The following is a 27,946-nucleotide window of genomic DNA, read 5'->3' as shown; positions in this document are numbered from 1 at the left end:
ATGCCGCCACAGGGACTGCCGAGTATCAGAATTCCTTGCATGAATTGATCAGAGAGCTTGTCAGAGAGGAAGTGCAAAATATTCTGACACCGACGTTGGATAGACCTGTAGCATCAATCGCCGAAGTGGTTGCCGACGAAATCAGGCAGGCGCTCCCGGCAGCCGATTTTCAAGATCACCAGCGTCCCATGACTTACGCCGCGGCTGTCCGATGTCCACCACCCGTCACAACCACACCGCCGTACCACCAGCCTCCAACAGCCGCTCCTTGGTCACCGCCGCAAGAGGATGCTTCGAGACGCGCACCCCGTTATACCGCTGCAGTCACACCAGCAGCCGTCGTTCGCCGCCCCTTGGTCAACGTCGCTAAACGGCGCTACTGGATGGCCGCAATTTCGGAAAACCGACGTATGGCACACCGTTGATAGGCGACCACTTTGCTTTCACTGCGGAGGCGCCGGCCATATTTCGCGTAATTGTTGGCATCGCGACTCGTCATTTCGACCTCATCGTCCGTGGTACTATGGTCGACGTGCAAATGACGATTCCATGCTACGCCGCGACGACGCTACTTTTCGGGAACCTCCAATAGCGCACCCGAATGACGAATCCGTGCCCAACGATAGGTCCGATTTCGGCCGTCGGTCGCGTTCTCCAACCCCTCCACGTCAGATGGCTTCACCTACTGGACGTACTTTTGCTGACCTCCGAGGACGAAGGTCGCCCAGCACGCGCCGGGGAAACTGAAGGCGGCGACCTCTGGGGGTGAGGATGGAGGCCCGCCGCAAGACAATAAAAAGCCCCCAACACTCCCACTACAGAACGCTGTGAAGCCGATAAACTCCGAAGGAATTGTGAGCGCCGACATTGATGTTTTGGTGGACGGCAGCCAGTGACAGCGTTAGTCGACACTGGTGCCGACTTCTCGATAATGAGTCAGGAACTCGTCCTCCGCCTGAAGAAAGTAAAGACGCCATGGACGGCACCTCACATAAGGACGGCAGGCGGTCAATTACTGATGCCTACTGGAAGATGTACTTCTAGAATTGATATCGGGGATTCTTCTTTCGTGGCCGCTTTCATCATTCTGCCTGTGTGCTGTAAAGATTTGATTATTGGAATGGATTTTCTGAAAGAAAATGGCGCCGTAATTAACATCCCGGATCGCATGGTGACGTTTTATAAGAGTCCTGATTTAGTCTATTGCTTATCGCCGCAACACGTACCACTCCTTTCGTCTAACAGAAGACGACGTTGTCATCCCACCTCGATCATGTACCCTTGTTTCGGTAGCATGTGACGTACCGTTTCATTGCGAAGGCGTTGCCGACCAAATAACCACGTTGTTGTTCACTCATGGTATCTCGGTCACACGAGGAATCGTAAATGTCACCAACGGGCGCACGAACCTGTTGCTAACAAATTTTAGCACAGAGCGACAGCGCCTTCCAATGGGCACAGCTGTGGCTTATTTTGACGGTGTTGCGGATGTCCGCGGCTGCTGTTCACTACTCGAAGAAGCACCTACGCAAGACCCAGCTCCTGTACTTGACGTCAGCACTGCTTTGTCGCCATACGAACGAGAACGGCTTCTTACTCTACTGGCCAAATTCAGCGACTGCTTTGCGTCGACGTCCAGCGTCGGTCGGACACCTCTAACAAAGCACCGAATAATTACAGAGGATACGGCAAGACCAATTCACCAAAACCCTTATCGTGTTGCTCCCAGAGAACGTGAAGCCATACAACATCAAGTGACAAAAATGCTTAAATACGACGTGATCCAACCATCAATGAGTCCCTGGGCATCTCCTGTAGTTCTAGTCAAGAAAAAGGACGGCAGCTTGCGTTTCTGTGTGGACTACCGAAAACTAAACAAGGTGACAAAGAAAAATGTATACCCGCTTCCCCGTATAGAGGATTCAGTCGGCCCACCAAATGGGCAATATTTTGTGACTCGAAAGCAGCCCTCCAGAGCTTGCGAAGTTTACGACGTGGCAATTATGATCAGCTGGTGTCACAAATCAACGAAACCTGTCATTGAGCTTCTGAACGAGGACATGATATCATATTTCCGTGGCTGCCGGGACATTTTGGCATCGTTGGTAATCACCTCGCCGATGACGCTGCCCGACGTGCCCAGGCTGGCTCACCGACACTCCTTATACCTTTATCGAGAGTCGACGCTGCAAGAGAGCTTCGTAGTCTTGCTCGTACCATCCCGTTAAGTTACTGGCATACACCACAGAACTCTAAGTGTCGTTTATACAGCCTCGACCCATCACTGAAACTTAAATTACCAGCGAATCATCCACGACGTGACGCAACACTGCTGTGTCGGCAGTGGGTAGGGGTAGCAATCACCAACTCCTACAGCTATCGTATTGGAATGGCGGATTCACCAATGTGAGCTAAGTGCGAGTGTGAAGAGACCATCACTCACCTTCTGTGCCACTGTTCTCGCTTCGATAATCAACGTGAGACTCTCCAGTGTGCCTTGAATAGACTGGATGACAGGCCATTTACGGAAGCGAAGATCTTGGGACCCTGGCCTCACAGTTCATTAGCGCAGAAAGCAGTTCGAGCGCTTTTTCACTACCTGAAGGCAACAGACTTGAGTGCCCGACTATAGACATCCTACGCCCAAGTTCTCTCTCTCTCTCTTTCACTCCCCATTCTCCTCCCCACGTGTAGGGTAGCAAACTGGACTCAGTCTGGTTAACCTCCCTGCCTTTCCTTCTTCCCCCCTCTCTCTCTCTCTCTCTCTCTCTCTCTCAGTCGGCAGGCTTCGACACGCGCGTTACTTCTCTTCAATGGATTTAAAAAGCGAATATTGGCAAATCGAGGTAGACCCGAGAGACCGTGAAAAAACTGCTTTTGTGACACCAGACGGCCTATACGAATTTAAGGTCTTGCCTTTCGGCTTGTGCTCTGCCCCTGCTACGTTCCAACGCCTCATGGACACTGCGCTTTCAAGCCTGAAGTGGAAAACCTGCTTAGTATACCTCGACGACGTCAACGAGTTCTCCGCAACATTTGAGGAACATCTCGAACGGCTTGAAGCGGTTCTGCAGTCCATCCGGTCCGCCGGCCTTACCCTGAAACCGGAGAAGTGCCAGTTTAGCTTTGCGGAACTTCAGTTTCTTGGTCACGTCGTCAGCCACGCAGGTGTCCGCCCGGATCCCGAAAAAATTGCCGCCGTCGCACAGTTTCCCATACCATCCAATAAAAAGGCTGTCAGGCGCTTCATCGGCCTCTGTGCCTATTACCGGCGGTTTATTGCAGACTTCGCTCATATTGCGTCGCCGTTAACTCGCCTGACGAGAGACGACGTTGCTTTTGTATGGGGCGACGAAGAGCAAGGTGCATTCAACGACTTGCGGGAACGTCTCCAGACACCTCCAGTGCTTGCTCACTTTGATGAGACCGCTCCTACATTGCTCCACACTGATGCAAGCAATGTTGGCTTGGGAGCTGTTCTTGTGCAACAGCAGGAAGGCACAGAAAGAGTACTTGCCTATTCAAGTACTCTTTCCTACGTGCCTATGCAAGTACTCACGCACAGAGGCTAATTACTCCACGACTGAGAAAGAATGCCTCGCCGTAGTATGGGCGGTTATGAAATTTCGCCCATATTTGTATGGCCGCCACTTCACAGTTATAAGCGACCACCATTCACTGTGTTGGCTGACAAACCTTAAAGATCCTTCGGGACGACTGGCGCGTTGGAGCCTACGGTTGCAAGAGTTTGACATGACGGATGCTGACTGCCTGTCTCGATCGCCGATAGAGTCGTCTGCTCCACCCGAAGAAGACTCGACATTTCTTTGTGTTCTGGACACATCCACCATCGCGCCACAACAACGGGACGACCCTGAGTTGCTTGAACTCATCACTTACTTAGAGGGCAGATCTGCGAAACCGCCTAGAGTTTTCGCAAGAGGACTGTTGTCGTTTTGTTTGCGGGCGAAAGTACTTTACAAACGAAACTTTTCTTCGACCGGGTCCCCCTATCTGCTTGTCATTCCTGCAGCTCTTCGTACGGAATACTTGAAGCCTGTCACAACGAGGTGACTTCTGGTCACTTAGGCTACACGAGAACGCTGGCCAGAGTGCAGCAGAGGTACTACTGGCCGAGACTTACCACCACCGTGAAACATCCCGTTCGCACTTGCCTTGACTACCAGAGGCGCAAGTCGCCTCCGTCGAAACCAGCCGGCCTCCTACAACCGGTCCAGGTTCCTCGAAGACCATTTGACCAAATCGGAATGGATATATTGGGCCCACTTCCTACTTCTACTGCAGGAAATCGCTTTGTTATTGTGGCAACCGACTATCTCACACGTTACGCTGAAACAAAGGCAATCCAGAGAAGTACAGCAGCCGAGGTGGTGCGCTTTTTCATTGAGCATGTTGTGTTGCGACACGGCGCACCAACCGTCGTAATAACAGACCGAGGAACCGCATTCACGGCTGCACTGTTAGATCACGTCTTGCTACTAAGTGGAACGTCTCATCGGAAGTCAACCGCCTACCATCCACAAACCAACGGATTAACAGAACGCCTAAACAAAACAATTGAATATATGCTCTCCATGTACTTGGATGTTGAACAGAAAAATTGGGACGACATCCTACCTTATATCACCTTTGCATAGAACACGGCGAAACAAGAGACAACGCACATGACTCCGTTCACTATTGTTCACGGACGGGATGTATGAACGATGTTGGATGCAATGCTTCCACACGACTTTGACGACACTGATACGGACGCCGGTGTGTTTACGCAACGCGCAGAGGAGGCTCGGCAGCTCGCACGCTTGCGGATCTGCCAGCAGCAAGACTGCAATTCAGGGCGCTATGATATTAACCGTCGAATGGTCACCTATGACGTCGGCGACAGAGTGTGGGTTTGGACACCCATACGGAAACGAGGCCTCTCCGAGAAGCTGTTAAGACGATACTTCGGACCATATCGAGTATTGCGCCGACTCAGTGATGTCACGTATGAGGTCGTCCCCGATAGTGCCAGTTGTACGCGGCGCCGCACGCATTGTCCTGAACTTGTGCACGTTGTCCGCATGAAGCCGTATGTGAGCGAATAACTATGCGAGAAACTCTTACTTCCGCGAGAGATATTTCTGGTTTAGCATCGGGGCGATGCTCTTTTAGGGAGGGACAAATGACGCGTATATTCTACTTAGAAGACAACGACGATGGGGGCAATAACGGACTCCGTCTAGTGGGCGCCTGAGATTTGGCAGAGGACGAAGAAGACGTGCCTCTTCCTTTTGTTTTTGAACAGCTTCTTGGCCAATCCCCCATAGTGGGTACGCGCCACTGTCTGGGACACAAGACAAGGTTCTCCTGTTGTCCTTGAAGGACGTCTCCCTGTCCTCTGTCCGCGTTGTACCACGACAATATATATATATATATATATATATATATATATATATATATATATATATATATATATATATATATATATATATATATATATATATATATAGCAGTTCCAGTATTTGATAATGTAACAATTTCATTCGTAAGGCCCGCGTCGTTAAATATAGCAAACTATTTTTGTGTTTTAAAATATGATTATGCGGTCCCAAAAAAAACTAGGCATGATGCAATAACATAGACGTATCTACCGGTTAGGGCGCAGTTCCCGCCCTAAAAAATTTCCGCTTGCGCTACTTGCATCATGCCCAGTTTGTTTGCACCATAACTGTATTTGAAAACACAATCAGCTTGCTATAATTAACCTGCGGGTGAGGGGAGAGGTCCGGATAAAGTATTATAATCGGCCGCGTCCAACGATTGCTGCGCCTTACGGCATGAAATCGTTGGGTTATCAGATACTGAAACTATTGACCCTTCGCGGTCCAGAGATAGTCTACATAGCGTTGCAGTCTCAGTCTCATCAAAAATCTTTTCAAACCTCTTACAGGTCTAAGTTTCGAATTTCATTGTGTAATATCTTACATATCTTCGTGAAAATGATCTTGGTCGAACGTGCAGAGCCATTTCAATGCCAATGGAACACTGACCTGAATTTCTTATAAAGGCCCGTGTCACTTCTGATTTTGTCGATTTCATTTTCAGGCTGTTTCTAAATATCTTAGAGCTACATTATTACTTGTTTCCCGACAGGAGCAATAACTGCAGAGATTTCATATTTTGAAGAAATGAAGGCCGTTTTTTTGGTGACGTGTACCGAAAGTTTGAACTGCGTAGGTTACTTATGTGCTTTGAAAACAGTTACTGAATACTCGCTTTCTCCCAATTTTTATGCGTTGTACACGGAATTTAGTCGTTTTCCCCCGGTATCCTGGGTGAACTATGCGGGTCACGGTGTTTTTATTTATCCAAAGTACGAAGCAATGTTCTGAGGGACGGGCGATATATGTTCATTCTGGGTATGTTCATTACAGTCTTTGTAGAAAGTTATTCATCGAAGCGTTCTAGGGCGTCATATTGTCGCTAGTCAAAATGTTTCCCAGACTCCTAAAACAACTGCGCGAGATACGGACTTCAAATTCCGTGAAAATGGGGACAGATTTAAGCACAATGCGTTGCCAAACTTTTTATTTCCTGCTTTAATGAAAGTGTTGCGGATAGTTACTAAACGCTCGCTTTTCCATGTGTTTTCGTGCATAATACGAGATGCGTAGTTTGCTTCTCCGGTGTCCTCGGTGAGCTAAACAAGGCATCTTGTTTATATCTGGGGAAGGTTAGGGTATGATATGGGCAATGTCCATGCAATGTTTCAAAATTAGAGGGTGAAATGCGCATTTTTCAGCGTATAATACGTACGCAAGTTGTCCATAGCGTTATTAGTCTGTTTTACGAGTGACGTAAAACTTGGACGGCTGCCCTGGCATAATTACAACTACAACTGAGGTCAAATTTTGCGCACATAGGGGAAACAATACGCGGCAAGTTTATGTGCGATGGAAAATGCGCGTTGATCATATATAGCTTTAAAAAAACGGTAAGCAAGCATTCGAAAGTATCACGCTGCAGTTATCTAGGTTTCCCAATGTCCCGAGAGAACTCTGCGTTTCAGATATTTATTTATTTCAGATACTGTCAATCCCAGCGGGATTTTTACAGGTTGGGCATATATTATACACTCACAAATAGCGATAAAAACAGGTTTACATGATTTCAACAATATTTGCAATCGACACAAAGCAGATTTACACATATGGTAGGAAATAAAACAAGGGTACATTTCATTTGGCAAAAGGGGCTGAAATTACATAGGCAGATACAATGCTCATACAGATTTCATTTTATACAATGACTTGAGTGGTGTTATTTCCGGCTAACGTAATCTAATTATTGCACAACAGCTCTTCTACAAGGGTTATAAATTTCGGCAACGATGTGTTAGTCGTTATGAAGGGGTCCAGGCTATTCCATTCTCTTATTGCAAGAGGAAAGAACGAATATCTAAAACAGTCAGTGCGAAATGCATATTCTTTAAGTGTTAATGAATGCTTATGGCGGGAAGGTCTGGTGTCAGCTAGGGATATATACAACGAAGTATTTATTCGTAATGCATTGTGTATCAATTGGAACAATAATTTTAGTCTTGGTAGCTTGGCGCGGTTTCGCAGAGTAGGAATACCGGCTTGTTTTAGAAGTTGGGTAGGTGAATCGCTATTCTTGTATTTGTTAAAGATGAATCTAATTGCCTTTCGCTGCACTCCTTCTAGTTTGTTAATAAGCTGTTGTGTATAAGGAAACCAAATTGTGTTACCATATTCGAGAACTGGGCGAATAAATGCGTTGTATGATAGCAGTTTAATTTCCGGTGGCGCAGCTCGAAGTCTTCTTCTGAGGAAGAACAGCCGTTTTAAAGCAGATGGTATGATACTGTTAATATGAGATTCCCATCTTAGGTCATGTGAAATGATCAAGCCAAGATATTTAAGCTCATGAACTCGGGTGAGCGGTATATTATTGATTGTGTATTCGAAGTCTGACCTATGTTTTTTGCGGGTTATAGATAAAAAGGCAGTTTTTTTAATGTTCAGCTCCATCTGCCACATTTTACACCACTTCACTACCTCGTGAAGGGCGCTGTTTAAATCAACGTGGTCATTCATAGAGTTAATTTCATTATAAAGAATGCAGTCGTCGGCAAAAAGCTTCATTTTAACGCGGATGTTAGAGGGTAAATCATTAATAAATATAAGGAATAAAGTGGGAGCAAGGACACACCCTTGAGGCACCCCCGATGTAACTGGTACAATGGAAGAAATTTCATTGTTAACAACAACATACTGAAACCGGTTGGTTAGGTAATCTTCAATCCAATTGACAATAGAACCATCGCCTAAAGTTGTTTTCAGTTTGCTGATTAGTTTTCGATGGGTTACTCTATCAAGCGCCTTTGAAAAATCTAATGCTATTAAGTCAACTTGTTTTTGATTATCAATGCTTTGGGATAAGTCATGCGTTACTTCAAGTAATTGGGTTATTGTTGAAAGTCCCCGCCGGAAGCCATGCTGGATAGGCGATAATATTTCTGCTTGCTCTAGATAGTTCGTGATATGCTTTAATATGATATGCTCTAATAATTTCCCTACAGTGGACGTTAGCGATATTGGTCTGTAATTACCAACATCACTTTTGCTTCCTGCTTTATGAACGGGGATTACTTTCGCTATTTTCCATTCCTTTGCAAGGCTACATGTTGATAAGGATTTGTTAAATATTAGATGTAGATATTTCGCGTTGACTTCGGCATATCTTTGAAGAAAAGTGTTGGGAATATTGTCCCGGCCGTTTCCTTTTTTTTTGTGTCTATTGATAGTAATAAGTTCAGGACTCCTGACTCAGTTATCGTTGGCATGCCTAGTGGTCTCTGGTTGTAGTGATTCACCTCCGGAATGCGACCATCGTCAGCAGTGAACACAGACTGGAAGTATGTATTTAATGAATTTGCAAAACTTAAATTTTGTTCCTGAGAATTGAGAGTGTTGCTTTGTTTTGGGGGGCTAAGATACTTCCAAAACTTTCCAGGGGAATGCTTTAAAAAGTTAGGAAGCGTAACTGAAAAGAAATGTGCTTTCGCTGTACTAATCTTTGCTTTCATTTCATTGACAGCACACGTGAGTTTACGTTTATGTTGAGGGCCTTTTTTTGTTTTGAGCAATTGTCTTAGTCGCTTCACTTTGCGCTTTGCATGAATGACATCACGTGTTATCCATGGGTTATTTTTATTAGTTTGTTTGGTTCTTATTGGAATATAGTTATTGATGCAGTGGGATATAATGGCTTTAAATCTTTCCCATATTGCGTCTATATCAGTGTCTGAAGAATTAGCGAGTTCTTCAAATGACTGATACTCCAAAACTAAGTAATTAACTATGCTTGAGTCGTCAGCTTTTATAAAGTCTGGATAACTAGTTTGGGAAATAGAAAGATTTGTTGCGGCCTGAATGGGAGTAGTGCATAATGTTAATTTGTGATCTGATATTCCATCTAGCACTGCTAAGTTAGTTTTATTGATCGAAAAGTGGTTGCTCAGAAAGATGAGGTCAAGAATGTTGGATGCATTGCCTTGAACACGTGTGGGCTCGTTGACAACTTGTGACAGGTCAAAACTAAGCATAATATCAAAAACAATTTCTGAACAAGGAGAGCGATAACTCATGGTTGGCCAGTCGATATCAGGAAGGTTGAAATCCCCGAGAAGGATCAGCCGGGATTTTGGTACATGAAGTTCCATATACTGATATAATGATGTCACTACGCGTTCATCAGTCGAAGGGCTACGGTATATACAACCGACACTGATAGTCGTTGCACCAAAACTAAGTTTGCAAAAAAGTGCTTCAGCATTTTCGACTTCTGGTAAGATAGTGAAAGGAATCTTTTTATTTATTAGTAAAGCAACTCCTCCTCCTCGCGTTAATCTGTCTTTGCGCACAATCACATAGTTGGGTGGGGCTATTTCTTTGTCCTGTATGTCATCTGTAAGCCACGTTTCTGTAATCGCCATAAAGTCGGGCTCTAGGCTGATAAGAAGAGACTCTAGTGCGTTAAGCTTATTCAAGATACTACGCGCATTTACGTTTGCAAAGGTTATTTGTTTCGTTTTTGGGGCGGTCGGGGGCGTAGGTGTGGTCCAATTCCTTCCTGGTTTTTTTTGGCCTTTACTCGCATTTGTCTGTGCCTTTACAGGTACCCGGCAGTTCTTTTCTTCATCCCACTGGAACAATTCTCCGTTGATTCGGACTTTATCGTAAACGAGCGCCACCTTTGCACCGGAATCTTTCATTGATTTTACACTAACCCACAGTTTTTTCCTTATGTCGCGTACTCGGACAGAGAAATCTTCACTGATCGCGTATTCAGTATTTTTAAGTTTGCGACAGTTTTTTAGCACAAGAGTCTTTTCACGGAAGTCAAGAAGTTTAAGTATTACAGGCCTGGTTTTCTCGCGTGAAGGTTTTCCTATCCTATGAATGCGTTCAATGGCGACAGGTTGAATTTGAAGAATGTTCTTGGCAATGCTTTCATTAAAAGTTTGTTCAAGGGATTCGTTGTCTTCTTCTTCAACTTCTGGAATTCCATAAACTAAAAGATTACACCGTCTCGAGCGATTTTCCAAATCATCCAGTTTTAGTTCAAGCGAGGAAACAACCTTCTGCAGGTTGGTGACCTGGTTTATGCAGTCCAACATTTTTTGGTCAAGGGCAGCCATGTTTTCCAGTTTCGTTTCAATTGATGTTAGTCGATCCTCTTTAATGCTTTTTATGTCTCCGGCAATCGCCTGGAGCTGTCTGGAGATCTGTTCAAGGTCTGGGCCGTGGTTTGTTTCGACGTCTCCAGCCAGTAGCAGTAATTCCGCCGCGTGCATTGCCAAATCACACAGTATAGGACACAGCAGCCTTGGGCACGGCAGCATAACAAGGAACGGATCATTTGAGCGAATGCATTTGCCGTAACGCCTTACCTGCACAAGATAGACGAAAGGATTAAGAATCCGCATCGTGCTGTTGCTGCCGTGCCCAGTGAAGTGCGTGCCGGTCCAGTCCCGCTTTAAGTTAGTGTTCCTGTATATGCTCCCGCAGGGAGCAGAGTTGCGCATAACTTTTCCGGCGCCGCTCGCACCGCTATTGGCCGAGCGCGAAAAATGACGTCAAATGATCCGCGCCGCTGCGAAGCCAACTTTACGGGCGCATCGCCAACTCATGCGAATTTGTCGTTTCCGTCAGTGCCATCGCCATTGCAATCAGCGGACCGTCGATCGTGCGTTGAGAGGAGCAGCTGCGGGTTTCAGGTACGATATTCGACGATGTGAAGTCAAGGACCTTGGTGAAGTGATACGAAACACATCGTACTGGCACTTGTATTCCAGTATGACGGGGTGCGGCGCACCACACTGCACAAACCGCACGGAAGTCAGCCATAGGAGTAAATGCTTCAGCCAAGCAAACTAGCTGGAGACACACTGATACTATAGTGAGAGTGTTGTTGCTAACAAGTCTGGGCTTCTTGAGTTTGAATGCACCCTTGAGAGTTTAAAATTGAAGTGAATAATATGTACCTCTCTCGTCAACCGCAATTTCTGAAGAGCTAGGACATCGTTGCAGAAAGCACACAAGGGAACAAGGATAAAACGGGTGCTAAGTTGGCATATGCATATTTAGCTCTCGAGCTGTGATAATTGTAATATATTCCTTCTCCGTGTGAAGTTTTGAGAACAGTAAAATTGATTCTAGTCAATTTATTGTCTTGAAGTGCACAGGCTTATTTATTTTGTTAACTAATTGCTGCCATAGAAGCTAAGCCGCAACTGTATGTGTGCTAGCTTGTGAGCATCATGTATCGGCCAGTGGAACAAAAACTTGTCGTTCATTTAAACACGCTAGAAATCTACGTTGTGCTTTGGTGAATGCTGTTTCTTGTGGGCGGGAGTGGAGTGAATGCACTGTTCAATGACGTAAAATTTCCTTGCCTCTGATGCGATAGGTCACAAAGCTTTGTAACCTGGCTTTCTGGCCAAAAGCTGCTTCAGTGATTTCATTGATTTGATACAGTGTCTTCAACTACTGGCTTTTTTCCGAGTGGTAAGAGATCAAGAAAAATGTGTTGTCAGATTACAGTCTGCACTGTGTGAATAATTACTCTGCAAGTTTGCCCATCTTGATGTGATTATAGTGCAATAAAAATAACCTACTCTTAATAGCTTGTTGCCTTTCCAGTTTCTTTGAATTCTGCCCCCAAGGTTCCAAGAACCAGCACACTTGGCCTGCTGCCAGCAGCCGTTCATGCATTCCCTTGTATGAAATAAATTTGATATAGAAGCTCTTGCATCTTGAATCTTTTTCTACTTGCAGATTTGCTGCTACTATATAGCTGATTAGTCTGCGGTATGAATGAATCGTAAAAGCAAGCTTTGCTTAAAATGTGCGCATGTGAACATTTGAAATGCGCTTAAATCTGTGTCTGCACCGCATGTATCGAAAACGTGCAGCTGTTGTGAACGATGGTTAGTGATAAATGACGCTCTGTTAACGGTCACTGACATAACTGCAGGCACGATAGCTCTCTTGGCGACGGTAATTAATCGGCTGGTTTCGGCAGCCAAAATGCGCTAAGTGTCCACCTTACGTGTGTGAAGTTTTAAACACTCTTTAAAACATTTCTTGCTTTCTGACAGTGATAAGACAACTTCATATGCATGCTGAAAATCATTGCACTGCGTTTTGTGGCTACGTACTGCGCGCTTGCGAGCGAACTTTGGAGCTGTTCGAGCCACGGGAGTATTTTATTTTGGGGAATGGAAGGCGGTCCTACCCCCTATTTGTACGTTCATGTGTGTGTTTGTATATGCGTGTTTACATAGGTACATACAAAGTTTCGGTTGGTTGGAAGCCCACCCCCTACGACTGCACGAATGACTCGTTCGAGCGTAGCCTGTATTAAGAAGTGCCCTTTGCTAAGCGCCTGCGAACAAGTGGCGCTTGTAGCTCGCGACCACTAGAGAAAAAGGCGGAACACCGCGCGGCATTTGGCTCCTGCGCGCACGAGGAGTGGCTTCGCTGCAGAGCTGGATCACGACGGCGGACCTATGCGCAACTCTGCTCCCTGCGGGAGCATATACAGGAACACTACTTTAAGTAGCACCGAAGCGCCACCTGGTCCAAGCTGGGAGTCCCGTCAATGTGTGGCGTCCCTGTCGACTTCCGGTGGAAGACGAAGGTTTCGATGACCGCTGTCGTCGCAGGGCGGAAGGAGCCGGAGTGGTTGCCCAGCCGCACTATCATGCCCTGCGTCATGGGGCCAGAGCCGTCCTGTGTCGTCGGTATCACCAGGGAAGTAGAAATCAGCTGCACAAGATAGACGAAAGGATTAAGAATCCGCATCGTGCTGTTGCTGCCGTGCCCAGTGAAGTGCGTGCCGGTCCAGTCCCGCTTTAAGTAGCACCGAAGCGCCACCTGGTCCAAGCTGGGAGTCCCGTCAATGTGTGGCGTCCCTGTCGACTTCCGGTGGAAGACGAAGGTTTCGATGACCGCTGTCGTCGCAGGGCGGAAGGAGCCGGAGTGGTTGCCCAGCCGCACTATCATGCCCTGCGTCATGGGGCCAGAGCCGTCCTGTGTCGTCGGTATCACCAGGGAAGTAGAAATCAGCTGCACAAGATAGACGAAAGGATTAAGAATCCGCATCGTGCTGTTGCTGCCGTGCCCAGTGAAGTGCGTGCCGGTCCAGTCCCGCTTTAAGTAGCACCGAAGCGCCACCTGGTCCAAGCTGGGAGTCCCGTCAATGTGTGGCGTCCCTGTCGACTTCCGGTGGAAGACGAAGGTTTCGATGACCGCTGTCGTCGCAGGGCGGAAGGAGCCGGAGTGGTTGCCCAGCCGCACTATCATGCCCTGCGTCATGGGGCCAGAGCCGTCCTGTGTCGTCGGTATCACCAGGGAAGTAGAAATCAGCTGCACAAGATAGACGAAAGGATTAAGAATCCGCATCGTGCTGTTGCTGCCGTGCCCAGTGAAGTGCGTGCCGGTCCAGTCCCGCTTTAAGTAGCACCGAAGCGCCACCTGGTCCAAGCTGGGAGTCCCGTCAATGTGTGGCGTCCCTGTCGACTTCCGGTGGAAGACGAAGGTTTCGATGACCGCTGTCGTCGCAGGGCGGAAGGAGCCGGAGTGGTTGCCCAGCCGCACTATCATGCCCTGCGTCATGGGGCCAGAGCCGTCCTGTGTCGTCGGTATCACCAGGGAAGTAGAAATCAGCTGCACAAGATAGACGAAAGGATTAAGAATCCGCATCGTGCTGTTGCTGCCGAAGGGATAAGCAGTATTTTAAGTACGATGTGCCGCTAAATTTTAACATTTCTGGCTTACTTAGAAGCGTTACGAATAATCACTGAACCGTCATTTTTTTTTTTTACTTTTTCATGCGTGATACATTAAGTTGTCCTGGCGTCCTCACTGAACTAAACGAGGCAGCTTCTTTATGTTTGGTGACATTATAAGGAGCAGGTAATGGGTGATGTATATAAGTTTAAACTGGATGGGTAATTGGGGATAGCGCAATAAATTACGTATGCAAGCATTCTAGAGTGTTATGAGCGTGTCTAACGATCAGGGAAGAATTGAGCCCGCTGCCCTGACAGAACTATAAAAGCCACCAAGAGCAAATTTAGCGAAAATTGGCGGTGCGCTATGGAAACTCTCTGTGCGAAGTGTGATGAGGGATGAAACACAGCCTTTGTAAAAAACATTCATATTGAAGTTTTCGGTCGTGCGACATAGCCACTTTCAGCAATGTTTCCCACAATGTCGTGACATAGCTATAGGTTACAACAGATCTATATTTTGTGGAAAGGGGAGGGGGGTCATAGTAAGTGCAATGCGCGACAAAATGTTTACGTTACTGGTTCAATTAGTAGCGTCGCAAATAATTACTGAGCTATCGTTTATTTTTCATTTTTGCTCATATTTTCATGCGTCATAAGACGTTCCTGGTTGGTTTCAACGATGTCCTCGATGAAGTAGACAAGATACCTTGTTTGCATTTCGCGAAAATAAAGGGGGCGGCATGGGCAATATGTAGGTAAATTTCAAAGACAGGGGACTAATTATGACATTCGCAGTAAAAACGCATGAAAGCGATCCGGAACTTTATAAATGAGTTTTACAAACAAAGAGGAATTTATCTCGCTGCCCTGCGAGAACTGTGAACTCAACCTATATCAAATTTAGCAAAAATTGGTAGGGGGGGTGGGGGAGGACACGTACCATGGTAAATGTTATGACATGTAACATGTGTGCTGATGTATTACTGGCTTTTTAAAAATTCCTACAAGAAGTGTTCCAAAGCGTTACACACGGGCAAAGTTTCAAACGGAACAGTCATATACACAGCAACTTTTCAAAGTGTGCGATGTAATTGCAGGAAACAAACTTTTTTTGCAACTGTCGAAAAAAACAGCTTCGCTGGAAATTCACTTGTAATTGTCCAAGGTCGCACGCATCTGTTAAGTAGCACGGGCATCGAGTGACACCCTTTTCTTGCGCAGCGCTTCCGGTTCACCTCCTGAGACGACCGGGAAGGAAATTCGAAACAAATACAGAAAAAAAAAACAAAACAGGAAAACATAGTACAGTACAAAATTCGTGGGTTTCATTATAGATATGATATCAGAGCATAAGTTTAGTTACAAGTTTAGTTACTAAAGTGTCTGGAATAATTAGAATTAATTAGAAATCGCTGATTACCACACACCAAAGCACATAATCGTAAACTTAGAGATCCTCCATGTGAGTACGACTTTGACTAAATTCTTGGAAACCCGGAAATAGAAAGCGGAAGTGCTGACGTCACTAATGACGTCACACACAAGGTGGCATGACATTTAACCGAATATCATATATATATATATATATATATATATATATATATATATATATATATATATATATATATATATATATATATTAACGAGAAGAAAGGGGGTTAACCAAGGGGCCCGATTTTTATTAGTCATATCATAAGAAGCCAACAAATACTAGTGTTTGTTGGCTTCTTATGATATGACTATATATATATATATATATATATATATATATATATATATATATATATATATATATATATATATATGTGTGTGTGTGTGTGTGTGTGTGTGTGTGTGTGTGTGTGTGTGTGTGTGTGTGTGTTGGTACGCCACTGTGCAAAAAGTGCAACGTGAAATTTGTTATGGCGGGAACTGCCCAGCGTCAGCCGCAATGCAAGGCGCGTATGGCGCACCCCGTTCGCCGTCTGCTACCACTTTTCGCGGCGAGGCACGAAAGGCAATCCTTACTGCCCAAACAGGGGATGAGTAGTAAAGGAAAGCATTACTCGTGTGGCTAATGCCTTCACAAAGAAAAATTGGCCTCAATCGTTGTCTTGTTGGATTTTCCAGCGTGCAGCCAACAGCGCCCGCTTTCAAGTGTGTGTGTGTGTGTGTGTGTGGATGGTCAAATGGCATACTTTGTCCCTCGATAAACAGAAACCCATGCACACGCACGCACGTCGCGATCAGGTCAACTGCGTAACGTAGCGTAGCGATGCCATCTGACAAGTCAGACCCATCGGCTAGATGGCAGCAGTGACCACTTCGCTACCAAAGGGAAGCTGGCATTTTAAGTCTAGTCTGGACGTGAGGTACACAGGCGTGCCGCACCGCCGGGGGACAACTGTGGGGCAAGCTGCAGTCACATTGCTGCGAGTTTCGCTTTGTCCTTTGATAAACTCTCGTGAAATTGGATCAGGATGTCGACACCTGATGAAGGCATGCCAACCTTTAGACAATGGATAGCGCGGCTCCCCCCCTTCACGGCAGACAACATTTACAAAGTGTACCTGCCGATCGCTGGAGCAGTCAGCTACTGCACGTTTTCGGTCACCGTGTTCATACCGGAGCTGTTATCTAGGTACGTTCCAAGTGTGCTCCGTGTACGCTGCCAGAAACGCTCATGACAAGCCTCAGTTGCTCACTTGTTAACCGTAGCAAAGTGTACTGTAGCAGAAAAGGTGATATCGTGTCGATTTGTGCTTGTGACCTAGCAGGATATTTAGCGGTCATAGCTTATAACGAAGAGAAGGCATGGTGACATGAGCGATGCGTAATTGTCCTATTAGCCTTTCAGGTGATTTTATGGAGAGCAAACAGTCAGCTTTTGCCTTACTGTGTTGTCGGTGACATTTTCACATGTATGAAATAGCCTTGCCCGCAGACAACATGGCCTTTTAGTAAAGCAATGAAGGGGGCTAGTTGGTGAACGTTCATGGTTATATTGCGCTCAGTTTTACAAACACGATACTAAGGAAGGACAGGACGTGGACGGCACCACGTCCTGTTGGTAGTTGGTAGTTTGCGCTTCGTCCGTCCACGTCCTGTCCTTCCTTAGTATCGTGTTTGTAAAACTGAGCGCAATATAACCATGAACAACATGGCCGTTACAATATTACTTCAGTAATCTATAACGCTGCAAACGAAGACATAGCGATGTCTTTGCCCTCAGTCTAGCTGTGTCTATAACGAGGAGTGCTTAAAGTTTATGCAATTGCTTCTTTTTCAACGGAATGCTTTCTTCGGTGTTGCTTCCAGCTGAATTTTTTATTGTTAGTTACCGTAGTAATGCCCATTGACAAGTTGCTGCATGAGCAATGCCCTAGAGCTGTCATGACCTCCAACTGAATTTAAAGCTGTTGTAATATACCTGAGTGCACAAGGAACAATGAAATGTAGGGTTAAATACAAACAAGGGTGCATAAAAAGTTTAATTAAAGGAGGTAATAGGCAGACTTGTAAGAACTAGGAACTAACAGGTGTGGAGTGCCAGACAAGTGCCAAAGTTCAAACGATTGCAGTTGTATATGTGGGGTCCCAGGCAGAGGTTCCACCCAGGTTCGTTTACAACTCCTATGGTATGTAGTAAAGTAACTCAGTAAAAGCATGCAGCACGAGCTCTACGTATTTCATTGCATTGATCACGAGATGTCGGTGTGCGATCAGAGGCACGTCAACATGGATAATGTTCATTGTAATTGGCTCAATTTATCTTAAGGCCATATTTACTGTCTTTCTTTTTTTTTTATAAATAACAGTTGGTATATAGCTTCCAAGAATGGCCGATATCCAAGTCCATAACAAGGTAGTAAAAGCTGACATGCTAGTGTGCAGCAAAATTGCACTGAGCAGCCAGCTGTGAGCAGTATGACATTTTGCAAGCCATAGTTTAGCCACCCTTGGTATGTATGTCATTTTCTTGAATTCACATGCCTTCTCACTCATATTCCTTGATGCTGATGGACCAATTAGTAAAGGCTTCTGCTTTAGGCAGCATTTCACGCAAACTGTTCCTTAAATATTCTGAAAAGTGCCATGGGTGTTGTGGTAGCTAAGTTGTGAACTTGCCCACTTCTGCCAGGCTTGAGCTCTAGTATGTTTTGCTCAAGCTTTATTGACCAAGGGAGGGGGGTATTATTGTGTAAGTGTTTACCTAGCGAACTGTCCATTCCAGTCACTGCTGGTTGGCTGGCTGTACCAATGAGAAGGAGACTGGCTGGGGTTGCCTCTCTCCTTCTTGCTGGTACCCCAGCCCAGCGAATCAGCAATCGAAACAGACATGTCACATAGGTGAACACTTACAGTATACCCCTTAGCTTTACTGCACTCATATGCAAAGCGGCATGCAGCTGTTTTATTGTAAAGCACAATGGCAGCACACAGCACTTTAAAGGCTCATTCACTGTTAGTATGTGGTATTCAGGAGGGTTGGCAGATATGACTTTGGGGTCATCTTAGTGCAGCCTGCTGAAAGCTGTTGAGAATGTGTATCTTGTGGCATGGTTATTACACTTACCATGTCATCGCAAGCTTCAAGAGTTTCCATTTATCGTTGTTCAAAAGTTGCAATTCTAAGCTCACGTGATGAAGTTCTCCTTATTGAAAGACTGTCGTTCTGGTCATTGTAGGAACTTTCTCATGAGCTCTTGTCATTTTCCTAAATCTTTTCACAAGGTTGTACACATTCTCGGTGAAAAATTTTGTTTACTCTAGTATTCACTTCTAGTTTCGTTATTATAATAAGTACAATCAAAGCCAAATATAATGCACCTGGATAGAGTGAGTTATTATGTATATTAAACACACAAAACTTACTGACCGATACTCATGTAAAATAACTTGCTTATAAGAAATTGGATGCTGAACATCTAGAACTCGGAGTGTCTGCTGCCAGCACCATAAAGCTGCTTGCATGCTATGAAAAGTGGAGTTACTTTGCTAATCTTTTTTGTTACTTTTGTTTTTGAGCATGCATACGATAATGTTTGGGAGTGTATCAGAAGATTCTCGGAGCAGAATCCCGTCAGATTGCCATGCTTAGTGACGCTGAGGAACAGTTTAAGGCACAGGCACAAATTACCACCTATTATGCGTAGTTTGGATTCCTTCCTTGCTTATTTTCCTCACTGGAGATAACAAAACTGTATATAATGAAGGCATCACAAAAGTTTGTTTAGGTTCGTTATAGGCAGGTTGGATATATAGGATTACCTAATATATTGACCTACTTTTAATGTAAAGCCTGTTCATTATAACTGGGTTTGGCAGGACTCAACAAATCCGGTGGCTGTATTTGGTGCCTTTGCTTTGAAAATATAAATTTCTTTTTGACATAATTCAGTTATCGAAGGTTGCAAATGATTAGGATGAATTGATATAATAGTGTAAGCAGTCGGTTTTAAGATTGTGCAGACATCTGAAAAGACAGCTGAGCACAGTTACACTAGGTCCTTCATTACAGATATGCTTTAATTGTATAAGAAAGTATGTGGAACGTTTATCATGTGTGGTGTGCGGATCTCAATTGTTCACACACAGTTGCATTGAAAAGTCGATGCTGATTCGAAGACTACGCTGAAACTGTGGTGTCAGTGCCCTGAACTAGAAGAACATGAAGCAGGGGAACAGGAAAAGATAGACATAGAGAAGCACTAACTACCCATTTAGCACCACTCTCTGAATGACTGTGAACTCCCAAGTGGCATTTCATGTCAGGCATCTGAAGGAGAGTTTGGGCAGATGCAAATATTATTTCATATCATTTTACTTGCTTGGCATGCTTGTGCACTATATGTGTGTTTACACTGATGCAATAGTATGACACCAAAAGTCTCCCATGTTTCACATGCACTGAGTCGTCTCTTCCTCAATGAAGTAATTCTCCTTCGATTTCGTATTCGTTCATTAACCACAGTCACAGATAACCCACACCATTACTCACTGAGGGTTCTTCAGTAGCTGTTGAATGGGTTCTAGACGTCATTGGTGTCAGAAAGTTTGGGGACCACAGGCCTAGTGCACCTGGCATCTTGTCACCGGAGTCACACATAGTTTTTTGGAGTAGAAATTGCCATGTGGGGGGGGGGGGGGGTGAGCAAGTGTAGGAAAGAGCACATCAGGCTCTGTATAACAACACTGAAACATTGATGCCTTGTTGATAATAAGGCACTGGAAGACAGCACACTAGTAGACCGTATTTCTTACTAAAATGAGGTAGCCTCATGCTAGAGTGGCTGCATAATGCTGATGACCCATTGAATACAGTTTGTCAAAGCAGAAATTAACAATCTCTAGTTCATGTCATAGGCAAGTGCCTGTATCCCATATGTCCATACACTCCTAATAGTACATGATCTAATATTCACTAAATCTGTGCAACTGGTCCTGTATTTTTCCATGTGAATCTCATTAAAGCAGCATATGCCTTTGTGATAACACCACAATGTAGAGACTGCAGCATGCTGTGGTTATGGTACTTTATTTAACAGCTGACTGTCTATGTATCGATACCTTTTGCTCTGATATGCATATCATATTCCGTTAAAGTTCTGACATTTAATTTCACATTTGATGCATGCATGTACAGACAATGCTTGTCATTCTTGTGCCATGCACAGTTCCTAAACAGTAGTGTTATTGGATGGTTATGTGCAATATCTTAATGTGTTTTCCCCCATTATGCAGGCTATACCCTGACCAGAGTGTGACAGTGGCAAACTGTCTTCTCTTCAATTCGCATCTTGGCACTGGGCTGTATGTCTACTTTCGGCCACACATGACACGAGCGCCACCGTACCACCGCATCATGTACAGTGCCTACCAAGCGGTTCTCTTCAACTTTGGCTCGGTGCTTCTTTGGGCTGTCACGAAGTCACTCCTGCCTAACTCCAACCTTGTGCGCTCCCTCTTTGCTGCCTCCACTTCGGCTTGCTTTCTTGCCATCGGCATGGAGTACCTAGAATTCCTTGACACTCCTGCGGAAGAGGATTTCTCAGCATCACCAACCTCACCGCGCTGCTAGGGAGATGTGTTGCCATCTTCCCATTGGAAACATGCACCTCTACCAGCTTGAGTTAAGTTCTTGCTGGTGCCTGTCAATGCTGGCATGAGTGGGCTTTGGTACCAGTAAGATGTTGCCCCGATGAGATGTGTTTAAGAAGTCTGTTTGTCAAGATTTCTGCCTACTTTGTTTAAGACTCCCTGCAATATTTAATGCATGTGTCTTGAAACCACAGAGATCTTAAGGCCATCCTCATGTTGGCATTTAGGGACCTCGTCTTGGGTCACATATGGATGGCACCTGTGTCTCAGGTTACACTGTCATAGCAGCAGTTACTGCGTGTGTTCAAAAAGCAGGGAAAATACTTTCTGATTACTGGTAGTAATGTGTTGTTCGCTTTGTTCACAGTGCTGCAACTCGTTGAAGGGAGTAATTGTAGGCAAATTACTGCCTTAAGAACACACTGCCTTGTGTCAGTGCCTAAGCATGTGGCCTTCAATCATGACACAGAGTGTATGCAGGCAGCTATGCCAATGTGCACTGGTTTTGGTAGCGCTGAATTGTGAAAGCAAAAGTAGACAAGAACTGGCAATTTTTTAGATTCATCGGTAGTACTCTTGTTGGAGGCAAGATTTGGCACCTGCTGCCAAGCTGTTTGGGGCTGTTTTAATAGTCAGTCTTCTGCAAGCTTTATGTGACTGTGGCAAGGTAATCTTTGCTAATAATTCTTGCAGCCCCATATGATGCAATTTTACTTTCTGCAGAATAGCTCACATGCAGACATGGGGTCATGGGAGCTTCTGTGCTCTGGCTGTGTTGGTAGTGAATGCATATGTCTATATGTTTTGTCTAGGGTGTATTTTTTTACTTTTTATAGCCATTTTCTTGTTTGTAAGCCATGCTCTAAAAAACCTTGCTGGTTGTGTTGCTATTGGCCCTTAGTATGAAGTCCAAGAGGGTGCGTTTCGCTCCAACCTGTTTTTAACTACCAGCATTGATGGGCACTACCATCGATACAAAGTCAATCCTGAAGACATGCTTCTGTGACATTGGCTCAGATTTTGAAGTCCCTAATTGTAGAGTTGTTGAACCTGTTGCATGTTGAATGTAGATTTACTAGACTATGGGCAATTTTGTGTAGTTGAGCAGATTACAGTTTCTGTAAATAAAGCAGTTTTAACGATGAAGCTTGTGCAGACACCTGCTTGATCTTGTACTTTTATTTCTGAGGTGATCCTCTTTCAAAAGGGGAAAGAAAAAAAGGCTATGTGCAGCTAAATGCAACAAGGAAGATGATGGGGGCAGTGAAACAGAAGCGAAAGAAATTTGTTATTCTGAACCAGCATAGTGTAGATAGGACGACTTGACAAAGTGCATCTATTCTCAACACAAATGTGATTATATGACTTAACACAGATTAATTGGCCTTCAGACATCAATCAAGGTAGTTGGTGCTGCAGTAGCACAGATCTGTAAACCAAGCAAGGAAAAGAAGTTATAGTTTTGTATTTCTTGAAAGTAATGTGCGTTTAATAAAAACCAATTGTCAGAAGCTTCTGTGCTTCATTCATCTTTGTGTGCTCATGTCAGTATGAAACTTCGCTTCTAAGAAGTACAAAATACTTTGTGGTGGCATGGAATAGAGTTACATTAAGATATGATAGAAATGTTTCACTTTATTTATGCTAGCATCACATGCGAGACCACAATAATTAAACAGCTCACCCACATTAAGATCTTAAAGCAGTTGCTACTTGTGAGCTGCATTCACAGTGCATTTGGTGGCATTGTGCTGTTTCAGAAAAAACTGACACCATTCTCCATTTGGAGTACAAAAAAAAAGCGTACCCTGCTGTTCTTGGTCCTTTGTACTAGCAGACTCAAGCTAAAATAAACGTTGCAGTTTTGTGCAATACATGAAGCAGTGACAGCTAGCAAATTTCTCGCAGCATCACTCACACTGGAATTTGAAGAGCATGAACAATGTGTGAATCACAGTTCACCTGAACTTGGGCTTTGTATGTAAGTGCACTGCTTTACCCCATATTCTAGCTCCTGTGTTTTGCTTTGTCCTGCCAGTTTTGTTTGTTTTTCCTCCACCTTGCTGGTTTATGATTGCTTTGTGTGCAGCAGTGCACACTGCAGTGGTTTCCTTGCAAGCCATTGCGGCTCTTGCCACTTCATCATCGTCTCGGCTATCCACTCTTCTGTGAAGCAAGACTTTCCTTTTGTCTCCCTTTTTACTCTGTACATGGGATTTGTTCTGCTTGAGCATATTGTGCTGCAGTAATGGTCATTTATGGTGTCAATTCCTAGGGTAGTGATGTTAAAGCGTTGTCCGGGTGGATGGTATTGTGTTCTTCCCAGTAGTGATAAATGTTTTCAAAATAGAGGAATTTGGTACCATCTCTGGTGCACTAATGAATTCCGAGCGTTCAAGCCTGTGGTTTGCATTGTAAATACAAAATGCTGGCATTGAATGGCCTAAATACTCTCTTGGTGTTCCACTGCATGACTACCATTCAAGTGCACATATTAGAGAGCACGTGTTCCAGCCCTTTGGTGCCATGCCCAGACATATGTCCCAAATCATTGTTCAGTCTTTACCAGAAGAGAAGCCTGCAATATGGTTTTGGCAGCAAAAAACTATTGCTTCAAGTTCTACACTGCGTAAAGCCAATGGTCTTGCTAGATTTTTTTTCGCACTTACATGGTCATGGTCAATTCAGGGCAGTTAGTGTAGGAGGGCTAGATCTGGTACTTTTTTATTTGCTGCAATCTAAGTTCTTTTTTTTTTATAAGGTGGCGACAGCTTTCATCCGATATCGTGAAACTTGCAGGTCAGTCGGTCATCAGGTACCGAACTTGGTGGTCTCAATTTTCTTCCTCGCCTTTCATACACCAAGTCTTGTTTTTCTTTATTTTTAACGTCCAGTTTCCTTAGTGTGCTTGTATTCTGGTGCTTACAAATAAATTTTGTGTTTAGTGTCAGTGCTATTACACTGCCATTGTACCACTGAATATATTTCAGAAAGGCTGGACATAATGCACTTGGTAAGAGTTTGGAAAATGCTTATTTCTCCTTTCATAAAAACTTTTTGCAAATCAGTAAAACTTTTTTGAGGCGTGACTTCACAAATAGGATATTGTCATTTCACCTATAGATTGCAATCTCTATAAAGTACACAAAACTATTACTGTTTTGTTAGCTGTAAAGATGCCATATTATTCTTAGATGCATGTTCTCTAGAAAATTTTAAAAATGGGGCTAGATTTAAATTCTTGTATCTGATACCAGCTTGCACCTTTTCATGATGAAGTACCTTTTGACATGTTTTTGATTGCAGGGCTGCCATAGCATGTGGAAATTGGATGTTAGACTGAAATGCTAAAAGAATTGTTTCCTCAAAACAGCATTTCAGCCAAATGATTATGCATCTGAAAGATTTCTGTGACCAAGATCACTGTCGAACACTCGCATCCACTTTTGGCCAGACATTTAGCTTCACTTCCTTTCAACCTTCTAGTGCAATGACTGGTTGATCCTTGCCTCAGAGTTCTAGGCAAAGGTGAACAGTGCTCATATGGGTACTTCTACACTCTGCTTGCTTTCCTGTTACTGGACATGACTTGGTGCTAGTGGCTTTGCGTATATAGTTCCTGTGTATGCACCTTATCACAAAATATTACAAAGCATATATCAATATCTGCCAAAACATGTTGGTACCGCTTGCAGCAATGCACTCCTGTTGTTGAGACTCGTGCTTATGTATATACAGGTTCTATTTGTCATTGCAGCCATGCCGGTTTCATTGCTTCAGATGAGAAACCACCAATATCTCTGGCTTAGCATAGAATGCTTCTTTTCTAGTTGTCAGGCCATGTCTGCATTAGATTTAGCATCGCACAAGTGATGACGAATGTTACAGCATCCCACACCTTACCCAAGATATCACGGTACAGCTGCAATCACAAACGTATGTACTGTACTCCCAGAACAAAATGTGGCCATCTAAGGCTAATGCTTGTACTTTCATTTTCACCATCTCCAGTTTGTGGGACATCAGCCTAATTTTGGCTTGTACACTTGGAGCAGCGCCCACATCACCTTTAGCGACCAGATTCGTAATGGCATGACATTGCACTCTCAAGCAAATGTGCATGCTCATGTTTACTGCAAAGTTTTCCTGTTGTGTTTCATTCCATGAGCATAGTGCGCCCCATCACAAAGAAAGGCCAACTGCTCACTGGTGGCAACAGGAGGCTGGCATTTACTTTTTTTGCGAAAGGCTGTACATGCGCAAACATCGGTCTTGTTACCATGTTGCTAAAAAGTGAAATAAAGCATTTCAGCAGGTACTTGTGTGCCCCACAATGCAGTATTTTGTAGCAAGGGGTAAATATTTCATCACTGTAACAAGTGCCATGAAAGAAAGTAAAGCTGCCATGGTGGCACAGTTGGTAGGAGCGTGCACTCTTACAGTGGAAAGTGCCAGGTTTTAAACTGGTTGGGGTGCTTTTCTTTAAACTTCATGTATTTTATTTCATCATCATTGCATCATGATAGCGATTTCTGCTGAGGGCCTACTATGGTGATGGCAACAACATGCAGCAACATCATAGTAAAGGGTGGAATGCCTCTATAACAGCCATCACTACAGAACATACACTGAAGAGGAAATGCTTTGTCGGTGACAGGGCTTTGAATCGCCATAGACAATAAAATTCTCAATCTATCTGTCTAGGCAGCCAACTTGGTCTTCACCAACCCCTCCGTCACCTATCCTGTATGGTTATTCCAGGGTATCAGCTTCCAGTCTGACAAAGCCATATGCTGTTCTAGTCACCTTACATGCAGACCACAGCAACTTCCATGACAACCACCTTCTTGAATGTCACAATATCCTTTGTATTTAGGGTGAGGCAAGAGTTCATGGCAAACTATCACCTGTGGCAAATAAGCCATTTGCATGGTTGAGTCTCTCCAGCACATGGAGGCCACGTTGAGCAAGAACACTGAAAAGCCAGTTATGATCATTGAGGAGCAGCATCGAATGGCAGATTTAGCAGCCAAGCTTTCTGTGCACGATGTCATTAGGTGCCACACCTACATAATGGATTTTCTAGCTCTCCCAATGCTTGCACAACCCAAGAGTGGCTGACTAAACTTCTGCAGCCATGTCACCCTCAACGTGGCATTCTACTTCTGAATATAAACCTGCTACTCTGCTACGTATGGGTAGTGTTACTGAGAGGGAGACTAACAAACAGCCACTGCATGCTAAACACTCGCTAAAGGCTACTTGTGAAACCACTGCGCAGCATCAACATGCATTATCTAACCCAAGCATGTAGCCACTATCTAAGCTGAATTCAGTCAATAATCGTGTCCGAAGATGGTTTTATTCAGCAGTCCTAGAAAACAGAGGTAAAAGAAACAAAGTAAAAATTTTGGAACGAATATTTTTATTCTAGTCTGAAATATTGTTGCTATTAGCGAAGTCGTCAATATGTTATCAATTACCTCGCAAACCTGGTACATTGCCAAGAATCACATAGGAAACCTGAAAAACTGGGTGTTCTTGAAGCTGGCCCCAAATCAAGCTTCAACATGTACAGCAAGAGATACGCGCAGGCTTAGGCTTAACATTCAGTCTGGAACTTTCATGTGGGAAAGTCTCAACTTTCCATTAGCTTACGCTTAAACTATGCAGACCAAAGTATCTTCAACTCGGACAGTGTGGGTGAGCTAAATAGCCACATTTCAGCCTTGAAGCAATGTGAAGGTTCATGCACCACCAAAAGTGTTCTCAAATTTTTAGACCGACAGCTCTACTCCTTGAAGTGCAACTACCAAGGTCAATCTCGGTGCATGTTTGACCTTCAGCCGCCGGTGCGTAGGTGTGAAGGTGTGATGTCACGTCATGTGATCCGCTACGGAGAGGTGTAGCAGCTGCGCTCGCTCAAGCCTCGCCGCCGTGTACCACGTGACTAGGCGAGGGTTTAAAGGGCTAAATATAGTCTGACATAGCATGAGCGCGTGCACGTGTTACATCATGTTGATGAGAACAACAGGGTCTATAGTTCGACCAACAGTTTGACACACTGTCACAGCCAACGTAACCGGACTCTGCCAATGTGCTCCGACGCGCCCGGCGTCGAGCAATGCTCGCCCGCACGTTGATAACATCAGACTATAAACGCACCTTAAGCTGCTTCGGCAACGCTTGGTCACTCAATCTTGCCATGGATGAAGCAGGCGCCAGTGTGTGTGTCAACTCTTTACCGCAGGCACCAGGCTGAGTCTGAGCACCCTGCCAATATAGCTAGCCGGGAAGAATTGCTGAAGAACCGTGTCTAACCATGCTTAACAGAGCTTTCGCTCATACAACTAGGTTCAAGCCACATTGAACCCCAGCCATTCTTTTTTTGCCATTTGAATTAGATTGTAATCATCATCAGCAGCCTATTTTATGTCCACTGCAGGACGAAGGCCTCTCCCTGCATTCTCCAATTACCCCTGTCCCGCGCCAACTGATTCCAACTAGTGCCTGCAAATTTCCTAATTTCATCGCCCCACC

At 44.6% G+C, this 27,946-nt stretch overlaps 1 protein-coding gene across 1 annotated transcript; it reads left to right on the top strand.

Moving 5' to 3' along the window:
• The first annotated feature begins 16,669 nt into the window (after positions 1 to 16,669).
• Positions 16,670 to 22,917, top strand: LOC142581853 (uncharacterized). Its single transcript, XM_075691302.1, has 2 exons — positions 16,670 to 16,946; positions 21,050 to 22,917. Exons 1-2 carry the CDS (start codon positions 16,786 to 16,788, stop codon positions 21,384 to 21,386), a joined length of 498 nt encoding a protein of 165 aa, XP_075547417.1. The 5' UTR covers positions 16,670 to 16,785; the 3' UTR covers positions 21,387 to 22,917.
• The last annotated feature ends 5,029 nt before the right edge of the window (positions 22,918 to 27,946 follow it).

Source organism: Dermacentor variabilis, chromosome 1 (assembly GCF_050947875.1).
Source record: "Dermacentor variabilis isolate Ectoservices chromosome 1, ASM5094787v1, whole genome shotgun sequence".
NCBI lineage: Eukaryota > Metazoa > Arthropoda > Arachnida > Ixodida > Ixodidae > Dermacentor > Dermacentor variabilis.
Note: the sequence above shows the minus strand (reverse complement) of the source record. Positions and strands in the feature narration are given on the sequence as shown.